The sequence below is a fragment of the Adiantum capillus-veneris genome, chromosome 1, assembly GCF_014529385.1.
Source record: "Adiantum capillus-veneris isolate H3 chromosome 1, ASM1452938v2, whole genome shotgun sequence".
Classification (NCBI taxonomy): domain Eukaryota; kingdom Viridiplantae; phylum Streptophyta; class Polypodiopsida; order Polypodiales; family Pteridaceae; genus Adiantum; species Adiantum capillus-veneris.
In genome coordinates, this window is record NC_140931.1 from 185,382,385 (window position 1) to 185,403,246 (window position 20,862).

The 20,862-nt window shown below is 42.7% G+C and overlaps 2 protein-coding genes across 3 annotated transcripts in view; one reads left to right on the forward strand and one right to left on the reverse strand.

The window, feature by feature from the left end:
* The window catches only part of LOC147466155 (uncharacterized), a 124,105-nt gene extending 112,857 nt beyond the window's left edge, over window positions 1–11,248 (forward strand). The window contains exons 12-15 of one of the 2 annotated variants that reach the window (XM_086524432.1): window positions 3,953–4,064; window positions 4,151–4,342; window positions 10,259–10,576; window positions 10,678–11,248. In XM_086524432.1, coding sequence (XP_086380558.1) covers window positions 3,953–4,064; window positions 4,151–4,342; window positions 10,259–10,501 — 547 coding nt within the window. In that variant the 3' untranslated portion in view covers window positions 10,502–10,576; window positions 10,678–11,248. Of the gene's footprint in view, window positions 1–3,952; window positions 4,065–4,150; window positions 4,343–10,258; window positions 10,577–10,677 lie in introns of those variants that run through there. The other variant, XM_086524437.1, reaches the window with a different exon arrangement.
* A 4,995-nt stretch (window positions 11,249–16,243) lies between these two features.
* Window positions 16,244–20,862, reverse strand: part of LOC147466156 (uncharacterized) — a 50,283-nt gene continuing 45,664 nt past the window's right edge. The window contains exons 7-8 of the mRNA XM_086506854.1: window positions 17,123–17,242; window positions 16,244–17,036 (exon numbers count right to left, since the gene is read on the reverse strand). Coding sequence (XP_086362980.1) covers window positions 16,835–17,036; window positions 17,123–17,242 — 322 coding nt within the window. The 3' untranslated portion in view covers window positions 16,244–16,834. The remainder of the gene's footprint in view (window positions 17,037–17,122; window positions 17,243–20,862) is intronic.

Here is a 20,862-nt window from a genome sequence, read left to right on the forward strand (position 1 = left end):
GGGCAATGGGTCTATCTGAAGGTACCCAAGGATTCCAAGACTATGCGAACGGGAAAGCATTATAAGCTTTCAGCGAGATATTGTGGTCCATTCTGCCTATAAGCTCTCTCTTCCTCCGGATGTTAGTGTACATCTAGTGTTTCATGTCAGCCGCCTTAAAGAAAAATTAGGCGAAGCCGACGTTGTTGTGCCTATCGGAAAAAATGTATGTCGAGATACTCAAACTGAGTATATATCTCAAGGACTAGAGGCGGTCAGTCTTAGATCATCGTACCCGTCATTCGCGCTACAAGGCCTTTGACAAGTACTTAATTAAATGGAAGGGTCAATCTGAAAGGTTAGCTACTTGGGAATCAGTTAGGGCTTTAAAAGCTCAGTTTCCCCACTTTATTGATGAGGACATCAATGGTTCTTAAGGGGGGAAATATGTTATGTCCCGCTTACAGGAGAGGGGATCTAGCCTAGACGCCGTCGGGATGGGTGTCCAGTGTCCGGGTGGTTGTAGCGTGAACCCGACCAGTGTGGCCAGCCATTATTATAGAAGGACGAGTGCCAGTGGTTAGCCCGGGAGGGTAGGAGTGCACAAGGTCACCTCGAGGAGGTGAGGCCGGGTGGTATGCGATGCTCGGTCTTACAGGTGCACGCCTACGTCCTCGGACGCTGGTCCCTGCACAGGGGTGCTACCGGATGGTAGCTATGGTCCGGTGGTTTGTCCGATGTGTGTTTGTAGGCGGTCGGTGTAGCCAAGAGATCCTCTGCGCGGGGTTGGTCTGATGTGCATCTGTAGGCGGTCCGTGTAGCCAGGAGATCCTCTACACGTGTTCATTTCACTCTCTATCCTTTTTTGGGTACTCTGGTTTCCATGGGAGGAGACTTCTTATGCAGACTCGGCGCCCTCCTCATCATCCACGCCAAGCAGAGGTTTGGCAGGATCAATGCATCCTCCCCGCCTTCTAGAGACAGTTTTGGTCATGCATTTGGATGCTCCAGATCAGTTGTCGGATATGTTTTTTCATGTGGATGATAGCACATGCAGGATTGCCCGTTGGTACTTGGTCGGTAATCATTGGTCATGACCCGACTTGTCAGAGATGTACTTCAGAGCTTGAGTCTTTGAGGCACTGTTTATAGGTTTGTCCTTTTGCGCAGTGAGTGTGGATGGCAATTTGTTGCTTGTTGATTGGAGTGGATGGGTTCATGACGTGGGGGGCAGTTACAATTTCTGGGGTCATACACCTTTTTCCAGGGCTTGCCCACAGATCCAGTCTTCCTGCTTACTCCCTTGGGTTATAGACTAGGCACTCTATAGATGATCCTAGATGAAGTTCACCAGCTGGATTTATGCCAACGACACACAATATTCACCACGATATGTGGCATCACGCTTTGGACCATGTGGAAGGCTCGATGCGTCCACATTCTGGGCTCACAGTCCTCCCCTACGTCCACCATTTTGACATCCATTTGGATAGAGCTGTTGCATACTCTATGTAGTCTTTGTCTTTGTCTTTGTCATCGGTGGCCAAAAACTGGTTCATAATGGAATCTCTTAAAGCTTTCCATATTCGTGGAGCTTCACCATTGGCCTGTAGGCTAGGCCACCATTGCGTGGTGGACTTTTGAAAGTGCATAGCTACATGGCGTAGCTTAGAGGACTCCGTGAAGCCCTCATCTCCAAATGCTGCATCAAATTGTTCGATAAAGGCCAAGACTTTGTCCGTAGCACCAAAGGTGCCATCGTAGGTAAGGAAAGAGATGCTCTTTCCTCCTCCTTTGAACCTCTTGAGCTTGGACGACCTTTTCCACGCGGCATAGGATTTCCTATGGTCTCTTCTTTTTGATGGTTCAAAGGTTGCACCATCACTTTCTTCAGAAGATGAAGAATTTGAGGAAGATGGAGAAGAGGGTGACCTCTTTCTCGCCTTTTTCTTACCTTGATCTTCTTTGTCTGCACCATCACTTTCATAAGAGGAAGAGGATGAAGAAGATGGAGAAGAGGGTGTCCTCTTTCTCGCCTTTATCTTCTCTTGCTTTTTGTTATCCCTCTTTGAATTGTGGGCAAACCTATGCAAAGCATCCAAGGGACGTTGCATCCCCTGCAAAGAGTGGGAGATTAACACAAAATCATTAGCATATAACAAAAGTGGAATCCATGTCCTTGCCATCTGTGCACCTCTATCATCATCTTTCTCAATATAGTCAGAAACCTCATCCACATAGATACCGAATAGAGTAGGAGAGAGCGGGCAGCCCTGCTTCACCCCAATAGTGAAGTGAACTAGTGTAGATAAACCCTTTGAGGTGCGTACATACCCTACTATTGACATGTATAATGCCATGATCCCCAATATGAGCTCTGTGGGTACTGCCTCTCTCTCTCTCTCTCTCTATATATATATATATATATATATATATATATATAGAGAGAGAGAGAGAGAGAGAGAGAGAGAGAGAGATAAGACAAATTTTAATGTCGTAGGAAACTATCCCAAGAGAGCTTAAAGATCTTTCTGATCATTAGGAAGAGGATAAGGTCTAGGAGGGCCTCTTTATTTGCCATGAGATTATGGAGGTGATTAACATTTTGACAAATAGGTGCATGCCATGTGCGCAAGAATGGTGGGTGTGTAAGAGAGGTGTAAAAATGGTCAAAGGATGCACTTTTCCCCAAAAAAAAGGGGGGGGGGGGGGGGGGGGGGGGTCAACTTTATGATTTCCGGCCTTCCATAACTCCTACATACCGAGCTCTTTCCGTAGATATGTTACTTGATATAGTTTTGCACGCTAGATTTTAAATTTCATTTTGGGGAGGAAATTTGAATTCAAATAAACTAAGCCGTTTTGCTTGTTTGAACTCAAAAGCTCTCCTTTGATTGCTTTCCTAATACTAGAGCTTTGACTTCCTTAAGCTACCATATAAAGAGGCCCTCCTAGATCCCATTTTCTTCCTAATGTGAGGAGAGTTGAACTCAAGACCTATTATTCAAGAGGGAAATGGCATTACCAATCTACCGCACTTGGGTGATGGAAAGGTTATACCAATTTCCTCTTCTTATGCGCGCGCGCACACACACACACACCCGAGAAGAAGACAAATTTTAATGTCGTAGGAAACTATCCCAAGAGACATATTCGACGAGGAGAGTTGAACTCAAGACCTCTTATTCAAGAGAAAAATGGCATAACCAATCTACCACATTTGGGTGATAGAAAGGTTATTAGCGCACGCCCCCCCCCCCCCCCCCCCCGTCCCCCCCGAGGAGAAGACAAATTTTAACGTCGTAGGAAACTATCCCAAGAGACCTTAAGATCTATCCTACGAGGAGAGTTGATCTCAAGACCTGTTATTCAAGAGGGAAATGGTATAACCAATCTACCACACTTGGGTGATAGAAAGGTTATACCAATTTCCTCTTCTTATTAGCGCGTGCACGTGCATGCACACACACCCACCCGAGAAGAAGAATGTCGTAGGAAACTATCCCAAGAGACCTTAAAGATCTATTTGACGAGGAGAGTTGAACTTAAGACCTGTTATTCAAGAGGGAAATGGCATAACCAATCTACCACACTTGGGTGATAGAAAGGTTATACCAATTTCCTCTTCTTATTAGCGCGCGCGCACACACACACACACACCCGAGAAGAAGACAATTTTAACGTCGTAGGAAACTATCCCAAGAGACATTAAAGATCTATCCGACGAGGAGAGTTGAACTCGAGACCTGTTATGAGAGAGAGAGAGAGAGAGAGAGAGAGAGAGAGAGAGAGAGAGATTTAATGTCTTGTAGAGACCAAAGAGAATTGGCCTATGAGAGAAAACCATGTACAAGTATCAGTGGCATTGTATTGTTTCCACTATGATGTAGATGTCTCAGAGATTGTGGATGGCATATAGAGCATGAAAGGGGTGTGGCAGAGAGAGGGAGAGATGTACTATTCCATTTTGCAGGTGTAAGGAGCTTGGTGTGATGAATCATGTCTCAAAGCCTACAAAACGAGCCCTACTTGCAAGGCTGCTACAGAAGGCATTGGGTGCTCAAGATGATTATTTGCGCAAAGAGGTCAGCTTTGGGTTCTTCAGCTATGTAATTCTGCTAGAAGGTGCTACTTAAACTAAGTACAGACATGTCACATTTTCTGTGTCTAGGATGAGACATCAAAAGTTTCTGAAAGCTCTACGAGGAGTTTGCATGTTCTGGTTGCTGAAGATAATATCGTGAATCAGCAAGTGGCGTTAAAGTTATTGCAGAAATGGGGTCATACAGCTGTTCTCGCTAGGAATGGAGCTGAAGCTGTGGAAAAGGCAACCAAGGAACAGTTTGACCTGATTTTTATGGATGTATGTCTCTTCTAAGCATACTTGAGTTTGTAATGATTTTTTCGGTTTAAGGGTACAAATTTTAGTGAAATGGTGTTCCAATTGATAAAAAAGAGGGGTTGTTGCTTTAGTTCTTATTTGTGTGTGCGTCTAATGGACGTGCAGTGTTTGGTAGTGTGGTCTTATTCTTCCTGTTTGGACAAGCAATAAAATTAAGGTGGGATTGGGAGGATTTCTCGCATGCAACTAAAATTTACAATGGCGACTTGTCTCTTGGCTACTAAGATGATTTGGCCCTTCCAAGTGCAGAGTTATGGGATTTCTCTGATCCTGAACATGGTCTTCTTAGCCTGATTTTCCATGTACTTTGCAGATTTGAAAACTTTGGTGAATTCGAGAAAGTGCTCAAAAGATTTCCCACCTCAGCCTTTTGTTCACCATTAGTGCAGTCTCTTTTTCCTGGTCCTCTTCCATTTCCTCTTTACTTCCTTTTTACTCCATCGATTTTGGGTTTTGTTTGTTCTCCGTTATGCAAATCTGGTACAGTATAGTATCAGCTTGCTTGGTAACAATGCAAACCACATCTCTACGATAACGTTGGAACCGGATTATTTCTTTGCATAGGAGGGCTTCTTAATGGAAATAGGTTGGGAATAGAGTATCTGGCTAGTTTTTTGAGCTTACGGGACCTCGATACTCTTTCCGGGGCTGCGCCAGCTCTAAAGATTGGATGGCTTCCTAGCACAGGAGCCAGGGAACATCAAAGAGACAGCCACTCCTTTCTACAAGGAGTTGCTTGCTGCAGAGGAGCCTTTAGAGCTCATGGATGCTTGCTAGGAAGAGGTTTGGGCTCATGTACATTGACAAGTCAGTGAGGATGTGTAGGAGAGTGGAGATGCCTTTAGCGGAGTCTGAGTTACTAGATGCATTGAGGTTGCTATCACGCCGGAATTGCCAGGGGAGGATGTCTTGATTCCTTGGTTGTTTCTTGAGATACTTGGAGAATGGGTCCTGGTTTATGGGTTTCAACATGTATTAGCACTTGGCTGCACATGGGCAGTTGATAGTGGATCTCACCATGGTGCTGATTTTGAGGAGGTTGTACCAGTAGCTCCCTCTTCTGAGGCCAAAACCGACAAGTTACCGAAGTGGATATTGGAGACTTTGTGAGATGCAGCTACTTAGGTTTTCCACCAGATTGGCAGAGGTAGGTACTACATGACGGTCTCGACGACTTTAGAATGTTGAGATAGATGGGACTTTATTACAAATGGACTATGCTTTGATGTCCTCAATGGCGCCTTAAGGACAAAGAGTCTCTTACAGTTGAGGAGGCCCTTCTACGACCGAAGTGGAAGAAGTCTGTGCTGGCAGAGCTTGATTCTATTGAGAGGAATAAGACATGGAAGTTGGTTCTGTTACCATCAAAGCAGAAGGTCATTTGTGTCAACTGTCAAGTGGGTTTACAAGCCGAAGTACAAATTAGATGGGTCATTGGATAAGCACAAGGCGCGGCTCGTTGCCTAGGGCTGTTCGTAGAGACCAGATGAAGACTATGACGAGACCTTTGCACCGACCGCAAGGATGGCGACTATTCTAACAGTTTTTACTCTAGCAGCCCATTTCGATGGCCTCCGTTTCAGATGGATGTCATGTCAGCCTTTCTTAATGGCCGCTAAGACGAGGGGGTGTATGTGGAGCAACTTCCAGGATTCTTAATTCTAGGATTGAGTGACATAGTTTACAGGTTGTGGAAGGCTCTTTATGGCCTAAAGCAAGCCTCTCGAGCATGGTACTAGAAGATTGACCCTTTCTTCCTATGGCATTCCTTTCATCCTTCTTCTGGAGGCTTAGATTCATATGTTTTCAGAGAGGGAGGATTGGCGACTCTTGTTATCCTCTATGTGGACGATCTTGTCCTCAGAGGTAGTCATGACCAATATACGTAGTACTATGGAGACCTTTGCAAAGGAGTTCGAGATGACAGATTTTGGCTTGCTTCAATACTTTCTTGGACTGGAGATATGGCAGACAGAGGGGGCATTCACTTTGTATCAACAGGTTGCCTCATTTATGTATGCATTACAACGCCAGATGTTTAATGTGGAGTCTCACAAGTGAGCAAATTTATGCATAGCCCAAAGTCTTCACTTTGGAAGGTAGTTTAGCGGATCTCTTGCTACTTGAGTGGCACATCTAAAGATCCCTTAAAGTCTATCTTAGAGGAGGAGAATGTCTTCGACTTGGCAGAAACCCCAATCCAAAATGAACCTATCTTGCTGCAATCGATGAGCACACCTGAAGTTATGCAAAGTGTCCAGAGCCTAATGTGCTCTCCTCAAATTGGCCTCCTAGCCATCCAAATGCAATGCAGTGTCATCAACAAACTCTACATCCAACTCCTCCTCACGCTTAGGCATCTGAAAACCTCATAGTCCAATATCTTGAGCCATGAAATTCTGCTCAAAGCCCTCTACAAATAAAAGAAACAAAGGGGGCAAGTGGACAGCCCTGTCTGATTAATTTCGTCAGTGCAAATCTCAGCCCCGGAGCCCTTTGTAGCAAAACCTGGCTATGGACTAGAGTATAAAGCAGCAATTGATCTTAGGCCTCATCAAAATCCATCCCTCGCATTGTACCCTCAACAAAGCTCCAATCAACCCAATCATAAGGTTTCTCACAGTCAAGAAGCAAAATCATGCGCTCCTAATCTCGCATATGAGCCAAGGCTGCGACCTCTCAAAAAGTCAAGATGTTGTCAAGGATACTACGTTCACTATAAAATCATGAATCTTTTCATACCAAGCGCGTGGAGCTTGCTTTAAATGATACTAAGCCTTCTTAAGCCAGCGTACCTTTTTTCTTGCCTTTTGGAACAAAATCACGAGGGTGCGATACATACACTTCCTCGTGCAACAGGGTACAACTCTGTGGCTCTGCTTTGCTTCTCCATGTGGTAGAATGCAAGAGTGCGAGCCGACACCACGTATTTAAATGCCCTCGGCCATCCAAAAGCAGTTTACATGAAAAGCATGAAGTCTAAAAGCATCTGGTCCAAAAACACTCGCCCTGGGGGCTATGCGTATAGTGCTGCCATGTCATCAGCTATGAATGCAAAACATGGGGTTGTTCGTACAGCCTGCCACGTCATCAGTTTTTATGCAAACCCTTGAGTGTGTGTGTGTGTGTGCTTTATTTTGCAGGGTTTAGGCCCCTCGACCAGTTCCATAAGTTGTTGAGGGTTAGGATTAAAAATCCTAACCCATTTTAATAATGGGCCACTCGGATAGAACATGTAAGTTGGCGAATACTTCTTCTTCTTGTGCTTCTGCTAGCGTTTAGGCCGGGTCTTCAGTGGCTTCTCTCAGTTTGTGACAGAGACTCACTTTGGGTAGGGAAATTCCAGAGGGACAATCTTTCCCTAGAGTCCATGACTTCGTATAAGCGGCAAGTACTAACCAAGTCATCACCTTTGTCTTATACCACCTCCAATGGCAGACGGAAAGCATGGTCTCCTTCTTCCATCTTACCACCTTGATCTTGTCATCCATAACGTAAACATCTGCTCCCAAAAGGTTAGTGTAGGAGTGTAAGATGCACTCATAACGAACTTGCCTGGCTTCCTCTGAGTTTCTAACTATATGCCATGGAAATGGTTTCATAGGAGGATAGGCCACCCTCCCCAGACTGGTCACTTGGGGATGGTTTTAGATGGATTTCCCCTTGGATAGCAATGCTGCACTTGGGTTGCCAGGTTGGGCTTTGCTCGACTCTAGAGCACCAGATTGCCCCCCTCCTCCTGAGCATTCGGAGGAAGCTTCTACATTGGAGCTCAAACAGGATCTTTCTAGGGAGGGACAGTCTGCATGCGTCAAAGTTTCTTAGTCGGCCATCACACTACCCACCTCTCATGGTGCGCTGGCAATCTTTGATCCAACTTCACAGAATAGACCCCCGCTAGGGAAGTTCAAGGTCTGCAGGCTCCTCCCAGGTGCCGAGAAGTGGAAGGAACTCCTGGCCACACTTCATGCCCGCGTTTTTGTAGCAGGTGGCCTGTGGCACCCAGAGACTCGGTTCTTGACCGGGCGTTCTAGTTGTTACGCACTTGCGGGGGCCAGAGTAGGCCTTCTTACTTGGAGGAGCGACTGTGGCAGCTGATATTGAGCCTCCTACTTTGCACAGAGCATGGGCATATGCTGGGTATTTGGCCACACCTAGCTTGGGGGCCCATGGCAGTGGGTCCGTCGACTCAGGTTTTGGAGCGTGGTTACAATTATGTAGCCTCTGCTGAAGGATGTGCGGACAGACAGATTGAGCCATATTCGGGGAGGCATGACCATGCGACAGGATATTCAAAGGGTGCTTGCGATTGACTAGCATGTGTCTGTTGAGTTGCAGGCCCCAGTGTGGTTGGGGCCTTCATGCAGCTGGAGATTTTGATTGCAGTCTGAGCTTGCACTGAGGTGTGTTGCTACTTTGACGTGCATGCAGAGGGACAGCTGTCCTGCGTCCAGTGCGAGCCAGCTGTGGTTCGGAGTGCACTTTTCAAAGGATCTAAGTGCTTGCCTCACATGGGTGTCATGGTTGCTTGACTCAGATCCAGTGGAGGCGGATTGATGTTTATGGGCTTTTGGAGCTCGCCCACTGGCTCAGCTGAAGTGGGACCTTGGTGACTAGTTTTGGGAGGATCCTTTTGCCTCTCCTACTCACCCTAGGACCCCCTTTTTTCAGTACACACCCCGGCTTGGCAGTCATGTCTTGATGGCTAGGCGACCATCTACTCCAGCATCATAGGAGCGCTAGCACCGGTAGGGGATCACAGATGATTTCTCGGTGGACGTATGGACTAGGATATCAGGAGTACTGTTTTTCAGTGGTTGGTCGCACACAGGACTGCAGTGGGGGTTTTGCTTGCACATTGCGGACATTCCTTGGTTTTCCCTGAGTGAGGTCATCCTTTGGAGACTCAGAGATGTTACCTATGGGATTTCCCTCAGGCCCATCATATTTGGCTCAGGATCTTCCGGGTGATGGCTTGTTTTTTTGGCCAGAGATGACTTTCGCTTGGGGGGCTGTGGAATGGTCAGCATGTTCAGGGCCAGCACTAGGATATGAGGCAGAGCAGGACAGCTTTTCGCTCCGGCACGTGGCGGCCCGACCTCAGCAGTCCTCAATGCCAGATTTCTTGTCAGCAGCTTGGACACAGGTGACGGAGCAGGACCACAGATGGGAGCTAATCAGTAGCCTGGGCCAGTGGTTTGTTTGGTGAGCCAGTTGCTTTAGAGTGTTTGAGGGCAGACCTGTTTCTCTTGCAATGATTGTACGGGCTTTCTGGTTGGAGCTTGTACACATGGTCCGAGGCCAGTACGACCGGATTCAGGGCAGCTCCGATAGAGCATAGCTCTAGCGCCATTCTTTCATACAACAGTAATTGTGGGGCCAAAAAGGGGGGCGGGACAAGCGATGAGCAAAGAGGTGTTCAAGGGTTTTTAAACTTTCGAGTTTCTCAGTGAAGGGTATGCATTGTTGAATGCGGTTTGAGGTTTACCTTTTCAGCGAAGCATGCACATTGACGTTTTCAGCATTGTGCCCCTAGTTGTGTCTGAATAGATTTGTGATTTGTCCCTACCACATCTGTTCTCTCTTTTCGCACTCGTTTAGATTGTTCTTATATCTTTTTCTAGCATGTTTTAATAATTTGCAAATGCAGATTGAGATGGTGGTTTGTTGGGGCATCGTAATGGCTGTATTTTATTTCTATAGCTTGTTAGTCAAATATAGACATTAAGATTAAGTACCCTGTGCACCAGGGCAGCATGAACTGAGAGTCTATGTTAACGAAGAATAACCATCAGATGCAGGCATGGACTATGTACGAGGTTTCAGAAATTCATTTGTAGCAGGGCACTATCTGAAGTATCTGTGTTTCTTTTGCAGGTTCAAATGCCACTTTGCGATGGGTTCGAAGCAACGGCCCAAATACGAGAATTTGAGAGGTCCAAACAGAAACCCAATCCTATTCCAATTGTGGCTATGACAGCTCATGCAATGTGTGGAGATGGTGAACGTTGCATTGCAGCTGGCATGGATTATTACATTAGCAAGCCATTAGAGTCGAAGAAACTGCGAGAGCTTTTGCAAAATCTGGCGTCACAGATTCCGAGTCGGTCTTTGGGGTAAACAGCCAGCAGCCACTAATGGTGAAACTGTAGGGAAAACTCGGGGCGGAGGGTCTTAAACTCAGCTGCAGAAGAGGTAAGAGACCACAATCTTAAACTCGGCTTGCATATGCACATTGTCAGAATTCACCGACTTGGAAGTGTTGGTATGACATTGTCCACATGTACATTTAACAGCTTGGAAGTATTGTATGGTGGGCTCAAGGTTGGGGATTCTTGCTGGATTTGTTGCAAGAGATGCACCATGCACTAGCTGGTTTTGCTGCCTAGTTGGAGAGGAACATTCAACCATAGAGTAAAGTCTGAATGATCAGGAGCTGCTACTTGGGTGTGAAGGATGGATAAAGCCCATAATAAACATCAAGACAAGAAGAGAGCTGATCGGGAGTACATTCCTTTGCCAATCATTGGCAGGTTCATAGCCGTCTTGCAGTGGCTTGATGCATTCGTGGACAAATGTTTTGTATACAAAGCCCTTGATGGCTAAATTGATGTAATTTTTCCTGCCTTCTGTATCTGTATCCCTTGTTATTTCCCTGTGGCTTCAACGAGTTGAGCACCAAAAAAAGGCATTTTGCTCCAACACAGCAGTCTCCACACATGAACAGGTTGCAGAGGATAGGATTTCGCGGCATTTGTTTGAGCACGGATGTAAATTTGCGGAAGGGAACTACGATGGGTTCATTTTCTCTGCTAAGACTTTATTTTTTCTAATAAACCAAAAAAATGGTCTCCATCTTACTGGTTAGATTATGGTTTTCTCAAATGTTGGGTCGTTGTTTCTTAAGCGCATCATTCTCACACGGACATTCACTAAGTTTCCTCATAAGGAAGACAATGTTCACACGTCTGCATTCATTTTACTTGGGAATCTGTAGACTGTGGTCTCATCAATGCTTGGCTTATTAATAAGCTACAGTTGAGGATGTGTGTCTCATAAGATCCAATGTTTGGACGCGTCTTTTCAACTTTACAATAACAGAGCAAATATTTTTTTGCCAAATTATCATCTGTTTATGAGAATGTCCACTTCTGCATTTGTTCTTTCTTATGTAGTGCAGCGTTGTGATTCAATAAACTACATAATTATTGAGATAGGAAACGCTGCCGGCGAGTGAGAGAACTGTGAGGGGGGCGGGGGGGGTGTGTGTGTGAGGGAGAGAAATGAAATGATATATTAACATCTTCAAAAGCCCAAAATGGTGAATCTGATACCATATTCAAAAATAAAGAATAAAAAATAAAAAAGAATGAATCTAGATGTGCTACTAGTTGGAACTGTGGGGGTTATGTGCGACCACTGATACAGTGGGTGCCCATCACAAGAGGGCGATATACTAGGTGATGAAACTATCCCTCTCTCTTATTTGGATGTTGAGATAGTATGGCTCCAATCCTCTGCTGTAGTCTATGTTGACGTTGTGAAGCTCCATCTCCTTGGTATCGATCTCCCTAGCTCCAATGCTTGGTCAATGAGAGTATCACGGGGGTGAGTGCGTCTTTGATTCATTTTTGTACAGCATAGTTATCATTCTAGTGTTTTGTACATACGATGGTAAAGAACTTATTTTGAAGTGAAAGAGGCTAAGTTCGACAGTTGATGGACATCAACTTAGCCAAAAAGATCCCAAGTAAAGATAGAGTCCTCACGTCCACAAAGCTGAATGAAGATGCATCTCCCATTCCGTTCTACATGAACTAACAATTGTAGTTAGTATAGAGCTTTGGACTTTGTTTGTATATTCTACACCTTGAATACATATTACATCTACCAGTTCTTATCCATGTCCTACTTAAAACCATTTTAATTTATACCTACCATGTAGTGTTAAATATCACCAAGTAATCATTCGTAGAACAATAAGCCACAAATAAAAGTGGTGTGTGCGCGCGTGTCCACCCTTACCCAGGCACCATAATGGTAACACTACGGCTGTGTGAATAGAAGCCACTTTTGTTGTGGTTGTAAGCAAGTTTTTTGTAAATTCTTGTTCTCATAGTTGAAAAAAAATAGAAATAAATACTTCATATGAAATTTGTATTTTTCAAGAGCCAACTTTTAGGTACAATCGAATGAAATTGCTCTAAATATTTGTTAATTCTTGTAGACCCCTAAAAAAACCTTCAAAGCACATTGGAACTTTTTGAAAAATACTTTATATATAAACAATAAAAATCCATGCATAAACTATTTTTAGAAAAAAGAGTTGCCAGCTTATTTTAGGCTTCAAAAATATGTATGCTGTCAAACTTTAAAGCTAGTTTTGTGGCTTTTCACTATTTTTAGAAAATTATATTTTTAAATTTTGTACTTTTTTGGAATAAATGGTATATAAAAATGTTTCTCTATGCAATGGGACCTGAATGATATCCTATGTTCATATTTATAGAAAAACAGTTAGTCTTAAGAGTCAATTGCGTATAGGAGAGTGATTTGGTAAGCGCCTTTGTCTCCATAGTGGGGGTTGCTATTGCCGCTTTAATGATCTTGTGTGGCATAGAGACCTAATTAGCCAAGAGATCATATATACTAAGGGACTCTCCATATTTTGAACCCGTTCTGACCCAGAACACTGTAACAGACTTGGACACTCCAAGTCAAGAATCAACCGCGACAACACCAAATAACCACTTCAAAACAAATCACAGATCACAATAGATGTACACCGGCCCGGCGGAGTTCCATGCCTAGAGATATTGGCAGCAAAGACTGGCGTCCCTTTCGGTATTTCTTTTTATATTAATCAAATCAAAGTACAAGAGAGCCGTTAGGGTTTCACTCTCAGACTCTGCGTCCAGATGCTCTGAGAAGTGAGGTCCTCACCACTAATTTAAAGGTTACAAGGGATACCCAAAAGCAGAGCCCCAAAAGCTTTTAAAATAAAAAGCATCAGTTCTCTCTCTCTCTTAGAGAGTCTTTTTCTCTTTTTTTTATAAAGAAAGGGTCCAAAGCTACCAAGGTATCAAGGAGCCAAAGCTTTGTTCAAGGTTCCTGGAATTGAACTTGCGAACACATCCTCTCCAATTCCGCATACGCTCTGGTTTATCTAGTATGTTACTCTCCTTAAGAAAAACCTTGGCCCATTGAAGACTACCCCAAGATAAGTGTATGCATATGTGTCCTCCACAATCTCCTAACCATAAGTGAATGTAGGTGTTGATCTCCTAATGCAGAGAGAGAGAGAGAGAGAGAGAGAGAGAGAGAGAGAGAGAGAGAGAGTTACCTCGACTCCAACGAAGTGAAAGAGCGGGGGAGCACTCCCATATGCACATTAAATTCCAAAAACGTTCAAATGTCACATGGAGAACATCCAACAATTCAATTCAATGGTAAAGGGATTGCATCAAAAATCTTCGCTTTTCCTTATGTCCTTATGTATGAGTGTTATATTAATTGACATCATGAAAACATAAAGCATATAAAATATTAGTGAGAGTTTACGAATTGATCTAATTTTTGTATAGATATATTAATAAAACAAATTACACAATAAAATGATGTATGTTATTAAATCAAAGAAATCCATAATATCTTTAGAATAAAAATGAATATTGAAAATATCTAAACCTAATCCCTAAAACAATAGTACATGCACTAAAGTAACATGGTGACGTTTGCATATAAAAACAAAAAGTTGAAAAAAAATCTTAGTTGTGAAAAATTTCTAAAACTAATTCTTAATAATAATACATGCACTAAAGTAATAAGGTGACATTTGTATATTAAAACCAAAAGTTGAAAAAAAAATCATAGTGGTGAAAAAATTATTTTATTAAAAAACAATTTATAATTTATAACTAAAAATTATCTATAAATGAAAAAAAAAATACACGAAAAAAGTATATTTTAAATCAAAAAGTACAAGAAAGTCATTAGATCCTTAAGTAAAGAGAACCACTTATAAAATAAACAAAGACTTCAAAAAGAAAAAAAGTCAAGTGAGCATTAAATAAAGGGACCAAATTACAATGATGGAAAGATTTATTTATATTGTAAAAATAGTATATAACCTTTATAAAACAAGGAAGTCAATTGAGCATTAAAAAAAGGGACCAAGTTACAATGATGGAAAGACCCATATAAGTGAGCATTAAATAAAGAGACTAAATTACAATGATGAAAAGACTCATTTACATTATAAAAAGAGTATATAATTTTTATAGAACAAGGAAGTCAATTGGGCATTAAAAAAAGGGACCAAGTTACAATGATGGAAAGATCCATCTGCATTATAAAACAAGCTGATCTGACATGTGTCATCAATCCGTTATTTTTAATCAACGGTCCAAAAAGTGCACCAATTCTTCACCCACTCTCCTATGGCCTTCTGAAGGCCAAAAAGATAAAATAGAAATGTAGGACACTATGACAGGGTTACTGGGAGCTCAATAGCAAAACAAAGATACAAGCTCATGAGGGATTGAGAGGGTAGAAACATCATCGTCGTTGTTGGTGTCCCAAGATGTCCAGTGACAGAGCTCTTTAATGTCTTCCATGGTAAGCACTTTGTTTCTCGTGCTGCAGGAGAGTGCTCGCGATCTTCTGATGTAATCTCCATTGGTGTCATGATGCCCCTCGTAGGTGTCTGGATCTCTTGAGCTCTAGGGCTCGGTCAATCAATGTATCTATGGTATGGGTGGACTCTGGTTGCTCCTCTGGCTATGTGGTAGCTACTCTGAAGTGGTTTGTGATCTGTCTCTTGGACCATCTCTCTCTAATTGAACCCCTTAGCAAACCCTCTCTGTGTTTGTGGAGCTCTAGAATATACAGACCAAGGTAATTCCGATTGAGGTATTTCAGGTAGCTATGTCTCTGACTCCATATAACATAATTGACATGTCCTAACCTCCGTTGGTGCTCCTTTGAGACTACCACAGAGAGAGAGAGAGAGAGAGAGAGAGAGAGAGAGAGAGACTCCTTTGTTGTTGCGAATCACCACAATCCAATGCACTTCAATTCATCTTATCTTGGTCATAGAAGGGACTTCAGCTCCGTCTACATGCTTGAGTTGATTTTTGTGCACACACAAGACTCACAGTGAACCTCGGAAAGAACAAGGTTGTGATTGATCATAAATCTAGATATATGACGATGACTCTAGGGGTCGAGGTGGTTAGACTCGTATGTATACCTTGAGATTACCTTCACAACTACCACAACCGGTTTCTCCATTGCAAGCAAGACCAGAGATAGGCCCTCTAGAGGGTATGCCTCATTGATGAACCACTACCATCCATTGTACTTCCAAGCGCCTTGGACAAAGGGGTCTCTTTCTTTGCGGTAGTTACCCCTGCCATAATGCATACGGCAATAGTTTGGCTTGCAAATTCATACTCGAGTCATATTGAGAGACCATAGGTCATGATGATCTTCGAAATCATGTGCAACAAACCCTTTGTACCACTTGAAATTATTAGAGCGGAGCTGTCCACTCCACCCCTAAGAGAGAGATCTACAAAATGGGAGTGAACTTCATGTTTTGATCTCTTACATTTTGTCCATAAGTGAATTATATCCTCCTTAAACTTAAGCGACTCCAATGACGAATATCTAGAGGTTGAAATTTACCGAGAATTTTGATTCTCTCAACCTTGTTCTTTAGCATGTCAAGCATTGACGTAGAACATCTTCCCTTGTTTGATCCACTAGAAACTTTTGTGCACAACATTAAGGGTCTTGGATACCTTGAAGGGGGACTTGCAGTAGACTAGAATATTATCAAAAAAGACAAACAATTTCGTCTAAGCAAGGACTGAATGGATTGAAACATCTCCTTTGTCTGATCCAATAGAAAATTTTGTGCACAACATTAAGGGCCTTAGCATACCCTGGATACCTTGAAGGGGGACTTGGGAGTAGACTAGAATATCATCGAAGAAGACAAAACAAAGTCTTCTAGGTGAGGATTGAAAACTTATAGCATCAATCTATTGAATGTAACCGGTACATTAATTTGTTCCAAGTTTCATTTGGGTGGAAGCTTGAGAGGGGGAAGGCTCTTTTGCTCCTTTCTTACTTGGATAGTCTTTAATGAGAAGGCCTTGCACCCACACTGGAAGCAAGCATCGGGCTTATGCTTGTAGTAGAACGTTTGTAGGAAGTTGATACCATCATCTCTTTGAAATGTGAATGTTCTCATGTATGTCTTTTGATAGGTCAAGCTCCACTAGAACTTGAGGATGCCATCTGGTGTTGAACTCTTGATGTGGCATGACACTCAAGACATTGCCTAAGAGGTTGACAATAGTCTTGATGAATGGTTGATTGTGGAGAGGCAAGTTTGGCAATTCCACCCATAACGAAAAGAGGGAGGCTTCGATGTCCGGGGAGGTCTCATGACCGCCTTACTATGTAGAGCAGCAGGGAGTTGTAGAACATCGAGTACCCTGCCCCAAGAAGATTCATGGACATGCTCTCATCTCCGAGTAGAAACATGTAAAAAATGTTGGGTAAAGCCTGTGTGGTGCACGCCTCCACCCCTCTTTGGAAGCCAAATGGGATTTTTTCCATGCTTGCAGGACTTGGAGGGGGAGGGCTGAGGGCCAAAAAAATACCCAATGATGTCTCTTGAAGCACTGATCTGCAGGTTTCTTAATAACCAAAGAACTTTGAAAGGCATACCTTGCGAAGGCGGTGAAGTTGTTGGAGATTTCGAAGCCATTGGAGAGGAATTGAGAGGTGAGCAGTCGATAGGTGGGGGTTCTTAGGGCTCTTGGGAGAGCCCAATATGTTGGAAGCGCTCTTCAAAAGTGAGCAATGAGGAAGAAGGGAAATCAGCTTGAAGGGGAAAGCATGGGGGGTGGGCGACAGTAAGAGAGCAAAGGCAGTATGGATGCACAAACTTCTTGCACCCATGATAATGGAGGTGAGTTTTCGCCATCGCTAGGTATCACACACGTCATTGTTAACCTAGAACTTTATTCAATATTATATGTGTTCTTTCAATGTTGTTCTGCCTTGAAAAGCCATTTATTTTAGCAAATTCTCTTGATGTTCAATTTCTAAACCAATTGTTTGAGCTAAAGGGTCCATTTATAGATTTAGAAAAAAACTTAGATACATAATAGGAGCTTTTTATTGCATTTTGAGAAAAATAAATAAAAAATTAATTAAAATGTGTCATTTTTAACATTATACCATGTAAGTATAGAGGATTTTTAATACCCTTGAACTCTCGTCACATGAATAATTTCTTATAAGTGAATTTCTCCAGCACACATGCACGCCATTTTTTCTCGTAAACCGAATTCGACCCCTAGAAGACACTAATAAATCTCTCTCTCTCTCTCTCTCTCTCTCTCTCTCTCTCTCTCAATGGAGGGGAAGAACAGTGCCCCAAGTGCTCACAATCTAACACCAATCTTTTCCGTCCCTAGGGTAAAGTCGCCAAATAAAAGGTCAGGCCCTTCATTAAGCACTTTCCTACCCCAAATAAAAGAGCAAGGGTTGCACCAGTTTAAAGACAAAAAGGATGGTGTAGGGATTAACTAAATGCATATATGTAAAAATCTTATTTGTTTGGAGGTGAGTTTAAACCTTGTTGGCTCTAGTGTCTCTAAAAGTCCCATTGCATGTCTTACTTTACACCCTTGTTTTTGTAACACACGATTTTGAAGATGGCCCTGTCGTTTCACGTCACGACACCGACCATGACACAACTTACTACGATAGATAGCGTCGCTCGAGGGCTTTCATTTGCCCTCTTGCGCAATCAAAATGGCCTATTATAGCATGAGCATGATGTGTCACACCTTCATTGTCTCTAAACTGGCTAGTTTACCCTACTATCATCAAACAAAACACACACACACACACACACACATGCTTTCAAAGCATTAAAAGTGCTTGGTAACTCTCTTGCTAAGAGACGAACTCTCTAATTGTGCATAAGTTGTAGGACATCCCCATGAAGGAGAGGACCACAAACCTTTGGCTTTAAAATTTAATTAAAAAAAACACAAAGCAAGGACTTCCTCCTAACCCAACATATGCTTGCATCTTAATCCCCCCCATAACAAGTATTGCACACATTCATACGTAAGGAAATGGCTTCGATGACAAAGCTAGGTACACATACAAAGAGAAAAATGCATCATGGTGCATCTATCTACACTAAAAATGAGAGAGAGAGAGAGAGAGAGAGAGAGAGAGAGACGTTTTTCTTCTTGCCACAACTCCCTCTTGCCACATAAGCTTGTGTTTCCATCTCGCATGTTACCTCCCCACCATGCTGACAGACTTTCACTGCCAAACTCCCCCCGCCCCTTCCCAACCCCATTTTTATTTTCCTCTTAATCTTTGGATTCCTTTTCTAGGTGTTGTGTTGTCTATGTTTTAACGTTTTGCTTTCTTCATCATATGCTTTGTCTTCTTGTTTGGTTTGAGAGAGAGAGAGAGAGAGAGAGAGAGAGAGGGAAGGGGGGGGGGGGGGGGGGGACAAATTTTAACACTGTAGGAATAATCCCAAGGGACCTAGTTTTAGGGGTAAGTCTTAAGAGTATGTTTGTTGATTTCTGTGAGTTGGTGTTGCTAGGTGTTGTCAATGAAGTATGAATTCGGGATGGTCCCTTACATGTTTGTTAAGGGAGTTTTGTCATTGCACTTCCTTTGTTCAAGGGAAGGACTTGTAAGTCACTTTGCCTAGAGTTGTGTCTTGTCTACTTTGTGGCATGCATACTCCTAGGTTTAAGGGAAGCATTGTTGGCACTAAACATAGGTATGGTCTCCCAAATCCAGATAAAGCTGAATGATTGTACCTGTATTCATATCCCACAAATCAAGCCGATATTTTCTTAATCAATGGCTATATAGCACTGTATGACCTCTTTTTTAATTAATGAGAAAATTAGTTGTTTTCTCTTATAATGAATGGCTCTCCCCTCTATCCACCATAGCTCTCTATCTCTGCCATCTTGATGCACGCACATTCCCAAAAATGGGAACCGCAAGATGGCTCTAGTGGAGGAAAAAGGGTCTCTCAATAGCCACTCCCAAGGGTCCCACTAACACTGAGCTAGTGATCATGCCTCTAAGGTCCATAGCCTCCAATCTTACTGCATCTTCTAGAGTATGGGTGAGGAATCTACTATTGCTTGCCTACTTCCAAAACTTTGATTCTTCAAAAAGAGTTCTCAAAGATTATGTCCAACTTGCATGGAACTTGAGAGAGCCATCCATTGTCTTACACCTCATAGGACAAGCGCTCCCCCTTATCTGCATAAGCTCTAGCTACAATCAACACCTCCAACTACAGCAAAGGGCCTATCTACACTAGGGCTTCAATCTCAAAAGTTACATGCCAACCGTTTGGGATCACTACATGTATGTCCTATTGCATAGCCAATTCCCCATTAGGAGGCTCATCTATCTCTATGTACATCCTCCATGCTAAAAAATCGATTCACTTTTTAAAACTTTGAGCAGCCATGCAATCTTTGTAAACTAATAGGCATTTAAAACTAACCTTGGTATTCATTTCTCCAGGAGAAGGGATAATCCTTTCTCAAGTAATCATAATAGGCTTTGTAGAGACCCAAGGAATTGATTAAGAAAGTAGCATCTAGTCATGTCTTAACTTATAGAAAATAATTGAATTTGGGATATATTGCTAGGATCAATGATTCTTTCACATCTTATCATAACTTAAGGTACACCAAATAAATGCATGAGGTATATATTGCTTAATTCAACTAACTAAAAGGGACTAACTTGTTTGTGTATCCTCTAAGAAAGGTGAGCATCCCACTATCGATATCATTCGATGTGCTAATTCAATTTCTTATGCAAAGAACATAACCTTCTTTTGACAAAAAGCTAGGGAACCGGTAACTTTATTTAGCCATATGGTAGTCTTGTTTGGAATGACATATCGGACCTACTCATTTCATGGAGGTCAACTCATTGTTGGCTGATTTGAACCTTTCACGGATGTAAAACATTTCAATCTTGCTTGGCATAGAGAGTCCATGATATTTGTGGTCGCTAGTTCTCTTTTGGATGTGTGTGTGTGTGTGTGTGTGTGTGTGTGTGTGTGTGTTGGGGGGGGGGGGGGGGGGGGGGGGGGGTGCATTGAGACCAGCTAACATTGGCATGTTGGTTTTAGGACATTTCAAATTGAAAGGAATGGGTGGCTATTCTACCATAATTTAATCCTAATTTGTGGATGGAGAGTGGGCACCAGCATGGGATAATTATGGTTGATAAACTATGAGGAACCAAGATTGTGAAACTTGGTTTTCATTGTAGTTGGAGATTGTAACTTATTTTTGGTGCCACGCATGTTGGTTGTGATTATTTGAACTACATACTCATGCCAACTCTAAAGGATTCGTAGCATTAGTCTTGTGCCAAAACAAGACACT